Source organism: Dermacentor albipictus, chromosome 1 (assembly GCF_038994185.2).
Source record: "Dermacentor albipictus isolate Rhodes 1998 colony chromosome 1, USDA_Dalb.pri_finalv2, whole genome shotgun sequence".
NCBI lineage: Eukaryota > Metazoa > Arthropoda > Arachnida > Ixodida > Ixodidae > Dermacentor > Dermacentor albipictus.
Window position 1 is genome coordinate 363743463 of NC_091821.1, and position 15785 is coordinate 363759247.

A 15785-nucleotide genomic window follows, 5' to 3' on the forward strand; every position below is an offset into this window, starting at 1 on the left:
AACCAAGTTTTAACAGGGAGTGTTTCCGAATGTAATTTAAAGAAAAATGTTTTAACTCCAGGAGGCACACACATTTTTCGGACGCGTTTAAGTACATCCTGATAAGGTCGATTTAAATAAGGTGCACGATACAAAGGATCTGGGAAAATAGAGTCAACCAGTGCCGCAGAAATTGCTTTTCGACTGGCTGTGAACACGTACTCCAGGCTGAATCTAACTTTCAAGAAAAGAAATGTATCAACAACCTCCTTGAGAAAGCCCCAAGGAGCCTGTGGGACATCTTTGACATTTGATGACACTACTATGTTAGGAACATAATGAACTAAACGCAGTTGCAACATTTCACGCAAGAACGGATGATCAGTGTCTCGAAAGAAAAACAGGCGAGAAACAATTTGCCTGACGAAGAGGTGTACTAATCCTAGACCACCACGTTCAAGGGGGAGAAACAGATTGTCGCGCCGCATCCATTCACAGCTCGAACTCCAAATGAATGTAGTACTTGGAGCACATACATAAGACGGGAAGCTAAGAAAACGTTACACACTTCAGCACGGAAGAACACGGACAAATTCCGCCCTCGCCATGAATTCACTTTACGTTGAATTTTGCCAACTTCTCCCGACCAGTGAGCGTTGCTATTTCTATACTGTGAGAGAGGCACACCTAAATAACGCAGATCTTCTTTCCATTGAATTCCTGCGTAATATGATGGCATTGTGGCCCATAATCCAAACCAAAAACCTGAACTTTTTTCAAAGTTAACGCTTGCGCCAGAAGCAGCACAAAATTCTTCTGTAATTGCAAGAGCAGTGTTTACACTCTTTTTATCGGTACATAAAAAGGCCACGCCATCTGCATACGCAAGAACCCGCACCTCATTAGTCAGTAATTTGAACCCTTCGAAATTTTGTTCTTTAAGAATGCGCATACAAAGTGGCTCTAAATACAAGCAGAACAGAAGCGGTGACAATGGGCATCCTTGTCGTACTGATGATGAAAGCCTAATCGGATCGGAGAGAGAGCCATTCACTATAAGCCGCGTTGAGCCATTAGCATAACATATCCTCACACCTCTAAGGAGCAGAGATCCGATATTTATATGCTCTAGTAAAGTAAACAGGAATGAGTGATTCACCCTATCGAACGCCTTAGCCAGGTCTAGCTGTACCATTGCCACCTGTCCAATCCCCTCAGCTACACACTCTAGCACCGATCTCGCAACATGAATGTTCGTCTGAATGGACCGTCCCCTGATGCCACATGTTTGATGATCACCGACCACAGATGTTACTACAACTTGCAAACGGTTAGCTAATACCTTAGCAAAAATCTTATAATCCACATTGCATAAGGAGATAGGACGATATCCGTCAACTTTTTGCAATTTCTGTTCATCATCGGTTTTGGCTATAAGGACGGTGTGTCCTTCGTACATTGTGGCGGTTAGGTACCCTAGTTCCAAGGCCTCTCGGTACACCTGAAGTAATAATGGCGATAAGAGGGAACGAAAACATTGATAAAATTCGGCAGTAAGGCCATCCGGGCCGGGCGTTTTGCCCTTCGCTAACGAATCGATGCATGAAGTTACCTCATTGATATCAATGTTTTCGTTTGTATAATCGTACTCATCCTGATTTAACTGGGGCAGCAACGATACAATTTTTTTGGCAGCATCTGTATCCAATGGCATATGGTCTCGGAATAGTTTTTGGTAATGTTCAAAAAATGCTTTAGTTATTAGAGTAGGCCCGTTAACAATGATTCCACCATACTCTATCTCTAGTATTTGTTTAGACAGCGCGTGTCGGCGCTCATCACTAAGGGCCCTACTGCAAGGCTGTTCTTCCAGGAAACGCTGCTCTCGCGCCCGCACTAGTGCACCTCTGTATTTTTCTGCGTTCAAAGTTTGTAACTGTGCCTTGACCTTATGAATATCCTCAATATATTGACCCGGATGTATGCATTCAAGCTCATGCAACTCACTCAAAAGTCTATACAATGCTTTGTAATTATTCTTTTTTTCAAAGGCTAATATTGATGATTCTTCGATAGCTATCATTTTAGCTTCCTGTTTGAATAATTCCCACAAAGCAAAGAGTGGCAAGTCTTTGCGGCAAGACACATGAGCTATAAGCTCAGTAATACGATTTAAGAAACGCTCGCGCGAAAGTAATTGGTTATTAAACTTCCACAGCTCCCAGCACATACGCCGACTTTGGTGCCGACGGCTGCCAAAAGATGCTGAGACTAGGCAATGGTCACTAAAGAATATAGGATGCACAGTGTAACCATGAATAAGAGGTAGCGCGCTAAGTGAAACGTAAATTCGGTCAAGCCTTGCATGCGAGGTACCCTGGAAGTGCGTATATCGACATCCCGCCTTTTCATTTTCCCCAATGTCCACAAGCGGATAATCACATATCAGGCGTTGCAACGCATCACTACTGGGATCATGTCTCAGCTTCAGTGACGTACGATCTTGCGCGTTACATACACAATTAAAGTCTCCAAAGAGGACCAATGCACGATCAGTACAGAAATGATTTTCTAGAGATAAGAAGAAACACTCGCGTTCACGTAACTTGTGCGGGGCATAAACACACACAAATCTAAAGCTCGTGCCACTGATATCAATATCGCAGCAGATTAGGCGCCCTTCCCTATCTGTAAACAAATGTAGGAAATCACACTGTAAATTTTTGCTAACAAATAACATACAGCCTGCGGAAACGCCTACTGCATGGCTGACACAAACATTATAGTCAGATATGAATGGAGATAGAGCTACTTCTGTGTTTTCGTCGGATTCAATCTTTGTTTCTTGGATAGCAGCAATATCTAATTTTCTATTGCGTAACAAATGAAGAAGCTGTACTTGCCGTCGCTTACTTCGTAAGCCACGGACATTTAAAGTGCCAAAATGGAAGGGAAGAGCGCCCGCCATGATTACCTATGTAGGTGCAGCGTCTAAACGCTGCTCCAGAGGTGCACCACTCCCTTCTCGATGAGGTGATGCACTATGGACTTTTTGGTGCACGTTAACACAAGGGACATCAGCAGGTGTAGGTGTTCCCCGGAGCGGTTTTGTCAACTTTGACACCTTGGGAACGCGAGCTTCCTTTGCCGAGGGCGATGGGTTGTCGGATGGCGCTGGACGCTTCTTGGCGGCCTCGCACATCGATCCAGATTCCACAGGCAGTGGGCGATCTTGAACTGGTGGAGATTCTGCCCAAGACACAGTTGGTTCGTCGTCAGGTGCCTTAGTCTCCTCCTCGCTCGCAGGCTTCTGGCTGAGGCTAATGTCAGCCGATGACGGTTTAATCTGTTCTTGTCGATGAGTCTCAGGGAGTGTTTCTCCAGTTGCATCCACAACTTCGCTCACGTCCATGAGATGATCGGTAATGGTATCAGCCTCAGCCGGTCTATTTCCACGAAGCTTGTCAGCGTAAGTTCCGACGCATGCATCTGCAGGGTGACCGTAGCGGTGACAGTTACTGCAGCGTGGTGTGCGACACTGTCGCCGGATATGCCCAACTCTGTTGCACCGCAGGCAAAGTGGTGGTCGGCCAGGTATCAAGATAAGGCACTGGTGGCCATATACGCTCAACAGATGTGGCAGATTACCGGCAGAAACGCCATCTTTCAATGTGAACGCCACGTCTCGGTTAGTCATTTGCCAGCCCTCCATGCCGTCACACCGCCACATTTCTCTCGTGATGGACTGCACTGTGCCATATGGCTCTAGCGCTTCAACAATCCGTCTCTGTTCGAGGTGTGGGGGAAGCCAAAGAAGCTTCATCTTGACATTCTTGCATTCCGGGTCAATGACAAGGCACTTGAGGCCTTTCACCAACAACTCGCCTTTGTCGACAAGTTTCTGTTTCGCGATGCTATTAACACATGTTACCAACCACAAATGGCTCATCTGGTATTGTCCAGCGCCGAGGATATCAGTTGCACTTAGCACTGAAAGGAGAGCATCGCGAAAGTCCGGGGCTCGATACGGCCGCCCTGCCAGGTCAGCATGCAGGAAAACTGAATTGAGGACGGTGTTGCCAGTCGGTAGACGAGGAAGAACGACTTTATAATTACCGGAATCGGTAGACGACGGTGGGTGTGATCCTCGGCCAAGGGCCGATGCGCTGTTTCCAGCGGAGCTCATCGCAAACGTGGCCGTTCGAACAAGCCTCTTCTTCTTCTCTTGACATGCCCTGACATGCTCTTCGAGTGTACGTTTTGGCCATGTGAATAGTACGACGTGCTGATGCGCTGATGTTTACATTTGCATTTTGAGAGCCAAGATCCGCTATCACTCCACCGCGTCAAGTGCCGCATCTCTAGAAGAGCAAGAGTGTTCGTACCATCGACAAGTACATCGTGCAGTGCTAGAACATCGATTTTGATGTACGATATCCATATTAAATAAGAAATTCAGAAATATACAACGTTGACTTTTAGGGTTATTACTGCTAGTTTCGACAGTTGTCTCTCGTTCTTTACACTTTTGAGCGCGCATATAATTCGTGTGTTCAATGCAAAATAGCTACATAAACATTCGTGGATAAGAGTTCTTTCTGACAGCATACTGGCTTCTCACGGCAGCACTGTATCAGATTAATGAGACCCGAGCGAGACAGCTTTTCACGCAACTTTGTGGAACAACCGAAATCTTCTTTTCCGCTTCGCATAAGCTTGTGAAATATTCCTGGGAAATTAACTAATGTGTCACTGTAACAGCACATGTAAGTCCACAGGCCTGTGTGCCACATCTTACCAAAAAAAAAGAAAACGGATACGCAGCCATTCCCGCAGATGGTATGATTTTGATCAGCGGCCGATTTTGAGGAGGCCGGTAGGGCGTTGCTGGTGCCGCGTCGTCACGGCACAATTATAACTATTCGCCACGTCGACTTTAATACCGGTGTCGGTGCCATCGGTGTCAGCATTGCCGGCTTCAGAGAAGCGCGATTGAATACCGCGCAGGAGAAAAGTACAGTGTACACTACCGATGCAAAAACATACAATTTTAAAGGACCGCGACGGGAAGCGCTTCTGTTGTGACTTCGGAACTCTTGGCCGTCGCGACCGAATGTTTCTGCTGCGACGTCAGAATTGGTGTCGTAACGTGGGAGTCGCTGTCAGGATATAAAGCTGTTGTTCCGACTTCAGAACTCTTGTTGTCGCGACAGAATGCTTCTGTTGCGAAATCAGAATTTCTGTCGTAACGTCAGAAATGTCTCCCAATTAAGAAATGTCAACAACTTCTGTCGTACAACAGAATTTCTGTAGTTGCGACAGGAATTCCTTTTGTCTTTTTCAACCGGGCACTACAGAAGCTTGTCGCATCACACAATTTCAGTGCACTTCTGTTGTCATCATTGGGTATATGTTGCGGCGATAGGTTTCCGTTGTGGAACAGTTCTCCGTAGTACAACAGAAGTTTGTCCATTACTTCAGGAACACTTCTGTTATGACAACTGGGGGCCTGTTGCAATGATAGGTTTCTGTCGTACAACAACATTTTTTTGTAGTACAACAGAAGTTGGTCGCATTACATCAGGAACACTTCTGTTGTGACAATTGGGGGCCTGTTGCCACAATAGGTTTCTGTAGTATTTCAACAGCTCTCTGTAGCACTACAGAAGTTTTTCGGGTTACTTCAGGAGTATTTCTGTTGGGACAACAGGGTGCCTGTAGTGATGACAAATTTTTCTGTAGTACTACAAAAATCTGTTGTAGAGCTTCAGCTTTCTGTTGTAACAACAGACATACGACAGACTGTACTTCTGTAGTAGCAACAACAAATGTCTGTTGTACATCAGAAAAGTCTGTCGCTCCATTAGGAATCTGTAGTTACTACAGAAAAATCCTGTTGTACAACATAAATTTCTGTAGTTGCGACAGGAATTCCTGTTGTCTTTTTCAACTGGGGTGGCAATAGCCCGGCCGTCAAGCCAGAATGAAATGGAAAAAAAAAATAGGCACGTATGAACCCTAGAGAAAATAATTTTCTTATTTGTATTTTATTATTTATTTATTTTATTTTCAATTATTTTATTTGATTTTATTTATTTTATTAAAAATAAAAATATAATTTGTTGTTTTAGTTTCTTATTTATTTAAAAATATGTTTTAACTATTGCCTTTTTTCGATTTTTTTTATCTGTTTCGTAGCTCCAACTGACTGATTCCGGCAAGAACTACCACGTGAAAGCTTAAAAGCATACATAAAGAAAAAAATGACAGTTGTCGCGCTAAGGGCCAAGCATTCACGACGATAACAGGGTTTAGAGTCTCGCTTGAATTCTTCGGGTGGTGTTCTAAGTATTCACGAGGGAGACTATGCGTGCATGCGACATACGGGGGGCGAGAAAATTTCTGGCATTCTTAAAAGCTTCAACACCATGTTGTATGGCCTATAATGGCATCACATAGGCGCCACTGCGCTGTCCGTAAGAAGCGGCACCCGTGAAATCGCATCATTTTTAGAGTGCGAGCACTAATATTTTTTTAAACGTTTTACTAGGCAGAATTATGGATAAAAGACATGTTTTGTGAATGAAATTTTTCGGGACTTTTGCTTGGCGTGTTTCAATCCTAAAAAAAGTTGTGAGGAATAATACAGTCAGGAATGCCGTTCTAGAGTACAGGAAAAAAGATTTGTAGGCGAGGGAGTCTAAGTCGAAGCCAGAAGAGAAGAGGTCACAAGTCGGGACAAATTCAGGCTCTCATTGCACTCATTGCTGTAGTACTGTTTGCTGCTACGGCATTAGTCATCTGGGTAATGCAGTAGAGGGACCTTGTTGCTGCAAGAGGTTGGAATGACTGGGACTACACTACTCTAGCAAGATAGAGAGATAGACGGAACAAATAAATATGTGCACTTACCATTGTAAAAGAAAAAGTTTGGGTAAACGTTGGCGGCTGAATAGTATAGCATCTACGTTGCATATACGGCACAGGTAAGAATATACCATACTTATACCTAAATATACAGAACCTCATGGTGACGGCGAAAATTAGCCTGGAGTGGCCATATAATTGTGCTCGCAATAATAATTGCCACAGAGTGGGTGCCACAAGGACAATGACTAATAACAACAGCGCACTGAAAACGAAAGCACACACACAACATAAGCACTGATTGTCATCTGGAAACACATTACGTAAACGAGTTAATATACACTTCTTACTGCGCATGCGCCTGCAAGGCAACGAAAAGAACATGGCGACGAATCGCTGTTAGATCAGTTAGCAAATTGTCAGCGCTTTTGTCGTCTCGACGTCTTTGTCTTTGCTTTCAGTGCGCTGTTACCATCAGCCACGAACTAATGCGAACTTTACCTGTTTGCTATCCCCTTCAGAAAGACCGCCTGCATTGTGGTGGTGGTGTTTTGCTGCTAACAGGTGAGTTTAGCCTGCTGATCGAGGCCAGCGATTGCTCCGTCATTATCTATAGTGTCTCTTTCATTGTGATAGTGGTATTCATAATCTGTGTAAAGAGTTCTCCATGGCTATTTTTATTTTTTCATGTTTGACACAGTGTACTAACTGAAAGCATTACAACGGACGCAGCGCTTTACACACCACTCGTCAATACGAGAAATGATCCCAGGAAGCTGGAAGCGGAAACGTGCCGTAGTCAATTATTTTTCCACATGTCATTCTAGAACTGGTACAGCGCAACATACAAAGGAAGAAACAAGCCGAGCCGGCTAGATAAAGGAACAGGGTTGATCTAGCCGGCTCGGCTTCTTTCTTCCTTTGTATGTTGCGCTGTACCAGTCCTAGAATGCAATACCAACTCGCCCAATCCTCAACCCTAGTGAACATCATTTCCTCATGTCAGTCTGCGACTTTCACTATTACACCGACAAATTTGCAGGAATAGCTTGCTTGAATTTTATTGGGACTCTACATTAAATCTTTACACTTAAAGAAGCCCTCACAAGGTTTGGGCATTGGAAACAGGCAAACACGGTGCGTAGATCAAGCGCTGACGATCGTGCCTCCTAAGTATCGAACCACTGCATTGTGCGAAAACAGCTGGAATTTCCAGCAAAAGCCCGTGCGCTTTTCTTCCTCTCGAGGGAACCGCCCTTCCTGTCAGGTAATCAACGGCCACATGCACAAACGCCACACGGAAGACCCACTGCCTGCAACGTCACCTATAATGAGACACAACTACGGTAAACCATCTAATGCAGAATGTGCATTTCAAGTCCACCGCACGGCAAAACAAAGAAGACAAGCAGAAAAAAAATGGTCGGGCTCGTGACGTAAACGATGCGAGGTCCCTCGGATCCTGTGTGGGCAGGTAGAGCTGGTTGGCGTCGGCATTGAAGCTCGCTTCCCGGAAGCATGGCGACAAGACAACTAAATATCTCGTACCTCTTCTAATAATGAACTAATTTGAAAAATTAGTGTGCTGAAGCGTATCCTAGAAGGCGCGTCAAACCAGTCTATAACCAAATTCCTGTGGGACCTGGTAAGGGACCCTTTAAGATAGTTCAATGGATCGCACGCTTACCGATGCCACTGTTTTGCGGGCTTTAATTTGCCAACTCAACCAACAGTTTCCAACAGCGGAACGCACTATAATTATTTATTATCATGAATTATTATTGACGGCATTATAGAATCCGTAGGACATATATAAGAATGTTCAGCCTATAGAGAGGGAAGTGTTAGCCCCTTATAGTAGAACTGACTCACTTTCCCCAGGACTACTAGTGATAGGAAGAATACCAGGTCTCACGGAATGTTCGTCAGAGAGGCGCCAAACTCAAATCGTCAGAACTGTGACATATACTTGAAAAATCTCTATTATCCTGTAGCAGTTCTACGTGGGTTTTGTGTTTACACCCCCCTACCAGAAGTGGGACAGGTATACGAACGTCAGAAAAAAAAATAATGACGTTCTGCCCACTAGCTAAATTATTATAAATTTACTATCCAATTCTGTACCAGGCCCCCAAAATGGTATGCGCCACATGTACGCGAGGAACTATGCTACCACAACTACTGCGACTATCTCGGTAGGCACATAGCTGATCTCAGACGTCCCAACTGCTTCGATGCGGCACCTCAATAGACGCACCTGGTGTATACGAAACATCTTCGTTCGCACGGTCCTCTTGGTTTTACTTTTTACGTACCACGATCACGCTTTTTGAACTTCTATCTTTTATTTTATGCGAAGCATATTACTAGAGCTCAACCCAGCTCCTCAGGCGCGGCGGTGTCGCCTTCAATACCACGTGACACCGTGACGTCACGACAGAGGAGAAACGGGGCGCCAACTCGCGCCGTCGCTCGCGGCGTCGCGGCGGTATATAAGCAGCTGCGCTTGCCTCTGCTAGACACTCACGAGGTGAGATGCCTCCTGGAGACAGAGCTGCTCGTTGGAATGAGAAGCGAAGGTTGTGGCGTGCTACAGAGACTGTTTCTAGGTGGCTTTGCTACGGCGCAGCGACTACGCGCCCCGCATCGGACGCGGTGAGCGTCGAGCAACGCAGCGTTCGGCGCGACAACGAAATGTGCGCCTGAGCAAGCGCCGCACGCCTGAGCCGACGCCGACGACACCGGCTTTTCTGCGACACGAGCTCCTTAACACTGTCGCGTTAAAATAAAGGCTAGTATGCTTCGCATCCTGGGCTTAACCTTAGCTAAGCCACAGCGATTTTTTTGTACTAAACAGTCTCCTGTTCCGTTATCTCCTACTCCTCCAAGGGCCACTTCGTGCCTAACCACATCACTACGCCAGCTAGCATGTAGGTAGTTATATACACGACAGTAAAATCCTTTACGTTTCGTTGGACCGTTCTCTCTGTGTTCGTCTATATATATAAAAGGCAGCGCAGTAAGCATTTTCTGAAAAAACCGGAAGCGTTGCTACGGTGCGTAAAGCATCTAGCGTTGCTGCGTAGCGTTGTGCTTGATCGACATCTGCTACATGATTTCTTGTATCTTAATTTCCACCGTAACTTCACAAAAAGTCTTTTCCCTTTTCTTCGACCTTCTCTCCCTCTATCTCTGATATCGATTCCTTGTTCCACTGCATCATGTTTAACCAAATGCATATGCACAGAGAGAGACCCTTCACCTTTTCGTATTCAAGAACCTCCGGGTGGCCCATAATTTTGTCTTCTAAAACAGCCGGCTAAGTTCAGCGGGCAAGAAAGACATGGTGAGGGAGGGGGGGGGGGGTTATAATTCGCTGATATATGACTCCTGAGCCGCCAGTACTTATTGTTCTCCACCGAAACAGAGCTTGAGAGTTTTATGTTTGAAATGACAGAGTGGCCAAAACGCACGAGGCCTCTTTCTTACATTTGATCGCAATCGAGTAAGCGAATTATCATCTTCCTCTGCGCTACTGACATACGCATGCGTTCCGAAGTTGGGTTAGCAGACGCGCCGTTTACAGCGCGTGGACGAAGGGCCGACATCGCAAGGCCTATCTGCCTCACGCATTTAAGCTTCTGTTTTGCCGTCCTTATCAATAGCGTTTCCGCCCTGTCTCTCCTCAACTAATTTGAGTCGCATCCGACGCCTACACGGATGCGGATCACCGCGCATCGATGGAGGATGCGTGAACGTGTGCCAAGCGCTGACTCCCGGGCAGCATGCTTCCCACGCTTTTCCCAGTCGACAAGGCGACACCCCTGCTCACCCAACTTCGTTTCCTTTTTCTTTTTTTTTCTTTTGTGCCGGGGGCGTCAGCTGGCGCTCAGCGCGACGCGGCGTGGCCGCTGATAACTGCCCGAGAGCAGCTTGAAAGGAAACAGGACAAGAATGGGGATGGCTGCGATCAGAGATGAGAGAGTGGAATAAAGCAGAGACCTGCGGGCGGAGAGGTGTGAGAGCCGCCGGCAAAAAGGCGACGTGGTCGCCGAGTCCTCCGTCGTGTGTGAGTGGTAGAACGTTAGGAGAATGTGAGGGGTCTGTGTGGGAAGGGTGGAGAAGAGCGGCCTCGAACCGGTGTCCACTGCATATTCGCGCTGCGGGCACGTCGGCTCACCGGCAACCAGAGCGGGACCCGACCGCATATGTGTATACCGCCGACGAGAGTAAGAAAGTCGGCGATCTTGTCCCTCATCTTCTCAGCATTGGGTTTGCTTGGTAGTAGGTTTATGGCTTTGTATTATGTACTCAGGCAAGCCCTGTGCAATACTTGGTTCGAGAAGAGTCTGCGAGGCGGAGGCAATAATAGACCGGTGCCAATGACAGGCCTGCGGCTTACTTGTTGAGAAAGAAATAGAAAGAAAGAGTGGAGGTACAGGGCAACGATATGAAATTATGTTTGCCGTGTTACACTGCAGAAGAACACGCTGTGCGCGATTATATTCGTACAATAGTGTGGCTTTTTCCGGCAACGGGATTACGATGGTGTGATGAAGTTGGAACATTCCGTTAGGGAGGGGAAAAAATGCCGTGTGGCGTTCTTCACCTTCTTTATGCTCTCCCACTGTATGTTTTTAAGATGCACAGTCTCCGATTTGCCATATAGAAACTTAAGCCGCAGTCGTCCCGTAATATGCCAGTAATGTCATCTACAGAGCGTGGCTCTGAGATGACATTAATCGCTATTGCTTACTTCGGCTACAATAATCCTGCAATCATGTCGGTGATTACTATTCTGCTGTCGAAGACAGTTAACTCAAAGTACAACTGTTCCCGTGATTTATTAACAAGGAAAGCGAAGAAAAAATGTACAAAGTCGCAAGGGTCGAAAAGAAAGTTGTAACGAGCGCATTACCTGACAAATGCCAACCTCCCCCCCCCCCCCCCCCAGACCGATTCTGTCAATATTGCCCGCAAGGGAGAGCACCTTTACGCCAGCATTTCTTGTTTTTCTTTCTTTCGGTGACCTGCGGTATCAACGTCGTCACACACAACAAATGTGGCATTTACTAAGGCCGACGTCACCATATACAAGTAAAAGAGCCATCTCAGCTGAGTCGGCGACGTTCGGCAAGCCATGTGGGGCTTTATTCAAAGTGTACAACGATGACAAAATAACAAAACAGCAAAATCACAGAGCAATTACGAGTAACAAGAGTGGCAGTATGGCAGCATAAAAAGAAAGAAAGAAGGAAAGAAAAAAAGAAAGCATTATCCACATGTGCTCCCCCAGCTAGTCTGAACCCTTATTATATGGAATAACGAATGACGCAATGATACAAGGCGCATGCTAGGATGGGACGTGCGATTACAGGAAATTACTCATAATACTGATGTCACGATGCCACAGAGCGTGGAGGAAGGCAACCGGAGTGCTGAAAAAAAAAAAGAGGGAAATCCGCAACCTGAGCTCCCTTGAGCAGCCGGTGTGGTCGTGTCGGAGGACGCTAGCGAGATTGCATCTTACTCACGACCTCACTCGACGCCGGTGGTCGCGATTAAAGCGCCGCGCTCATTACAGGCACCGCCAGCCGCTTCAAATGCACTCGCTTGTTCTAGCAGCACAAGAGAGTGCATCTCGAGACCCGCGCAGAATCGCACGTGAAGCCGTGCGGTTTTCCTACGTTGCGTGCGTGTATGCGGACCATACACTGTACCAGATCATGCGTATGTTCATAGCGTTCCGTGCGACCCGCCTGAGGCTAAAGTCAGAAGCTCTTTTCCGAGCAACATTCCGACCGCGAACGTCGTAGTGAATTAACTCTAAATACAATGGCTGATTGAGGCGACAGTGATTGCGCACAGCCTTTTGGGCACTCATATTGAGGAAAGCGAGCGAGCAGGAAGGTAAAAATGAAGCTGCTCCCAGGCACGTTGCTTAATTGCTCAACGATGCCGTATGGTGTCGCCTGAGCATGTTACTGTTGGAAGCCATGCGGAAGCTTGAGTCAGGTCAGGCAGCAATACTGTATCAACTGAATGAAACGCATCAGGGAAAAATAAGATGCAAGTTTGTTCCCTCTTAGGAAACAAACTTTCATCTTTTGTTTCCTGTTAGGAGGTCCGCCCCGACAGTTTTTACTTCGGGACCTCCGATTGTGCATTTATACTTCACTTGTGTTTTATGCGGACTACTGTTTAAAATAGATTCAACTTCAACTTGAAGTATTTCTATGACTATATTTATTATATATTAGCCGCAAGACGGAAGCAGCTACCCTATTTGTCATACCGTCACAACCGCTGTGGACAACTTAAGACGTCACGTCTCTCTTCAATGAAAGCTTGAATATTTCCCGTTAGAGCAGTCGTTAGCTCGGAAAAAAAAAGAAAACGCGCAGCCACGTTCGGAGTTGCGTTCGTGTCGAATGATGGATTTATTTGGATGTCGGGCATGTTCTGTCGTCGTCTTTGCCGCAAACTGACTATCGTTTATTGATTAAATAATGGTGATATGAGGTTAAGCGAACGCGTCGCGGTAATTATTAGTTTTCGAGCGCATGTTAAAAAGCTATGTTGCGGCGTTTAGCCAGCCGTTCGGCGCGCTGTTCGTCTGTTTCCTGGGCGATTCGTTTCCTCTTCATCTCGTTCCGATGTTGATTCCGAGGGGGGGGGGGGTTATTCTCTAAGAGTCCGCCTAGTGGATTATCCATTTCAGCCGCTGCTGATTGGCTAGGGCCGCTCGTCTCCTCCTTTCTCACTCAGCTGCATCCAATCAGCAGCGGCCGAAGTGGACATACCACTAGGTGGACTCTTACGGAATACCCCCTCAGGCCTCCTCCTGCTTATCAGAATCGTCCCCGTCCATACTGCCGCCTCAACTGTGGTTGCGGCGCACGCGAGCTCTGTTTTTCAATCCTCCGACATGTTATCAGGCATGCGACGCAGCTGGCGAAGCGAGCGGAGGCGAGCGCAACAACGAGGAACGTGGTGTGACGAGGAGCCCGGTATGACGTCATGTGCCTCCGCGGAGCACGGCCACGGCAAAATCGCAAGTTCGCGGTCAGTAAAGCTTTCGATTTAATAAAAGCGCAGAGCGCACAAAACAGCGCATTCCGCAGTTTCGGCGACTGGACGCAGTTCACTGACAACATCACCAATAGATGAGTGGTGTAGGGGTTGGAGGACGGACTCCGGGATGAAAACCAAACTTGGGAGGATTTATTCTACATTATATACAGAGACGTGAGCGTCAAATACCAGTCGTACTGTCATTACGGGCCGGCAGCAACTCGGACGCTGCGGCCCGCGGCAAGAAGTTCGAGAGAGGTGAATCAGGGAATCAGGGAATGTCCTGGTCTCTCTGGAAGGCTTCTTATAAACCCTTCGAGCACTGTAAGTCACGTCATGTTTGACCAATAGGAGAGTCCGCTCCGATGACGCCACTTTCAGCCAATGGTGGGCGCCCGTGCGATGGTGTCATCACCCGGCGAAGAGAGTCGGCGCCTGGTCCTCCTCTCTTGATCACTTGATCCCGGTGCTGCGGCCCCTCAGCGGTAGCAATTGTCTTCTTCAAAGGCGATGAAGAGGTACGCTTGGGCCTTCCCGGCACGTCTGGCTGTCACGGCGCATTACCGCCGTCTTGGTTTGCACCCACTTCTTCTAAGGTGGAGAAGGAGGGGGGGCGCTCATGCTCCATTGCACAAGGGTCCACCTGCTCCCGGTGGCTCGGCTCCGCAGTGGTGGCAAATGCCTTCTTCAAAGGCGAAGGGGGACGATTGAGCTCCATTGTCCGAGGCCCCCTTCTAATCCCGGCGGCGCACGACCAGGGGCCCGCAAACTTGTTTGCACTTGTCTGGTGCTCCTCTGGAATGTGCTTTCCTGCTTCTGCATTCCTCAATTAGCTGTGCTGCGTTTCGAAGTGGTTTGGGGAACTCGAAGTAATCGCAGGAAACAGCTCCATATCTAACAGTGGCAAATTAGAGTGCGTGCAAGTTTTGTTACACAGACCTTTGTAGGAGAAAGGTTCCCATGGTCACCTATCAATACCGCAATGACCTTCACGCCGCGCCACTGATAAATCTACTCTTTTCCCAATAATTAGGTCGAAGCGCCTGCCTGTAGCAGCATTCATTCATTCATTCATTCATTCATTCATTCAACGTCGCATTTCAGCCTATCTTCAATATTAGCACTAGGCAGAGAATGCGGACACCTTGCTTAGTGGAACGACGTTGACTCGTTCGTCCATGGATCCATGCAGGTGCGCGTTTCGTTCTGATGAGCGCTTGATGAGGGCTTGTGTCACAGCGGAGGGCTCAAGTACATAAGACCCGAGATACGTAATTGGTACTGCGCCCAATGCGACCATAGAGCAACTGCTCATACTTCGTAAATGAATTTTCTGAACACCCGCAAAAACACCTTTGAGACTTTCGCGCATACACCGAGGCACTGAATGCCTTGTTCACGGTGTATATGCATACGATGCTTGCGTTTCCTGCTCGTTAAAGTGCTATCTTGCTCTCTACTCCCAACTATCCGGTGACGCTATCCACGCACTCGCTTCAAAGCGCCGCCGCTAGCGCTTAAGTGACTAGTACCAGAGTGCGAACTCCGACAACCCGCGAGAGCAACAGACCCTACAGCGGCAGCGTAAAACGCGCGCGCAATCCCTGCGTGAAACACGGCCCTGGCGAGCACTTCCGGCATCGCATCTGTCAGCGTGCGACGCTCGAGGAACGAGCGGTCTGTTTGTTTCCTCGCACCCCGGTGAAAACGACATGCTAGTCAAAAAGGAGAAGTATACAGAAAGGGCCGCCTCAATCTTCGCGTCACAGGAGACACTGAACAGGTGCCCGCTCATCCTTTCGTGGCACTCAGTGCTAAGTCAGAGAGTATCTTCGCCTGGAGAATTCGTTGGAATTAAAGATGCA

The 15785-nt window shown here is 47.3% G+C and overlaps 1 protein-coding gene and 1 long non-coding RNA gene across 2 annotated transcripts in view; one reads left to right on the forward strand and one right to left on the reverse strand.

Annotated features, from left to right (window-relative positions):
* Positions 1–15785, forward strand: part of LOC135911324 (uncharacterized) — a 716391-nt gene that overhangs the window by 170645 nt on the left and 529961 nt on the right. The gene's annotated exons all lie outside the window — the stretch shown is intronic.
* LOC135909939 (uncharacterized) lies at positions 1746–4183 on the reverse strand. Its single transcript, XM_065441942.2, has one exon. It carries the CDS (start codon positions 4163–4165, stop codon positions 2954–2956), a length of 1212 nt encoding a protein of 403 aa, XP_065298014.2. The 5' UTR covers positions 4166–4183; the 3' UTR covers positions 1746–2953.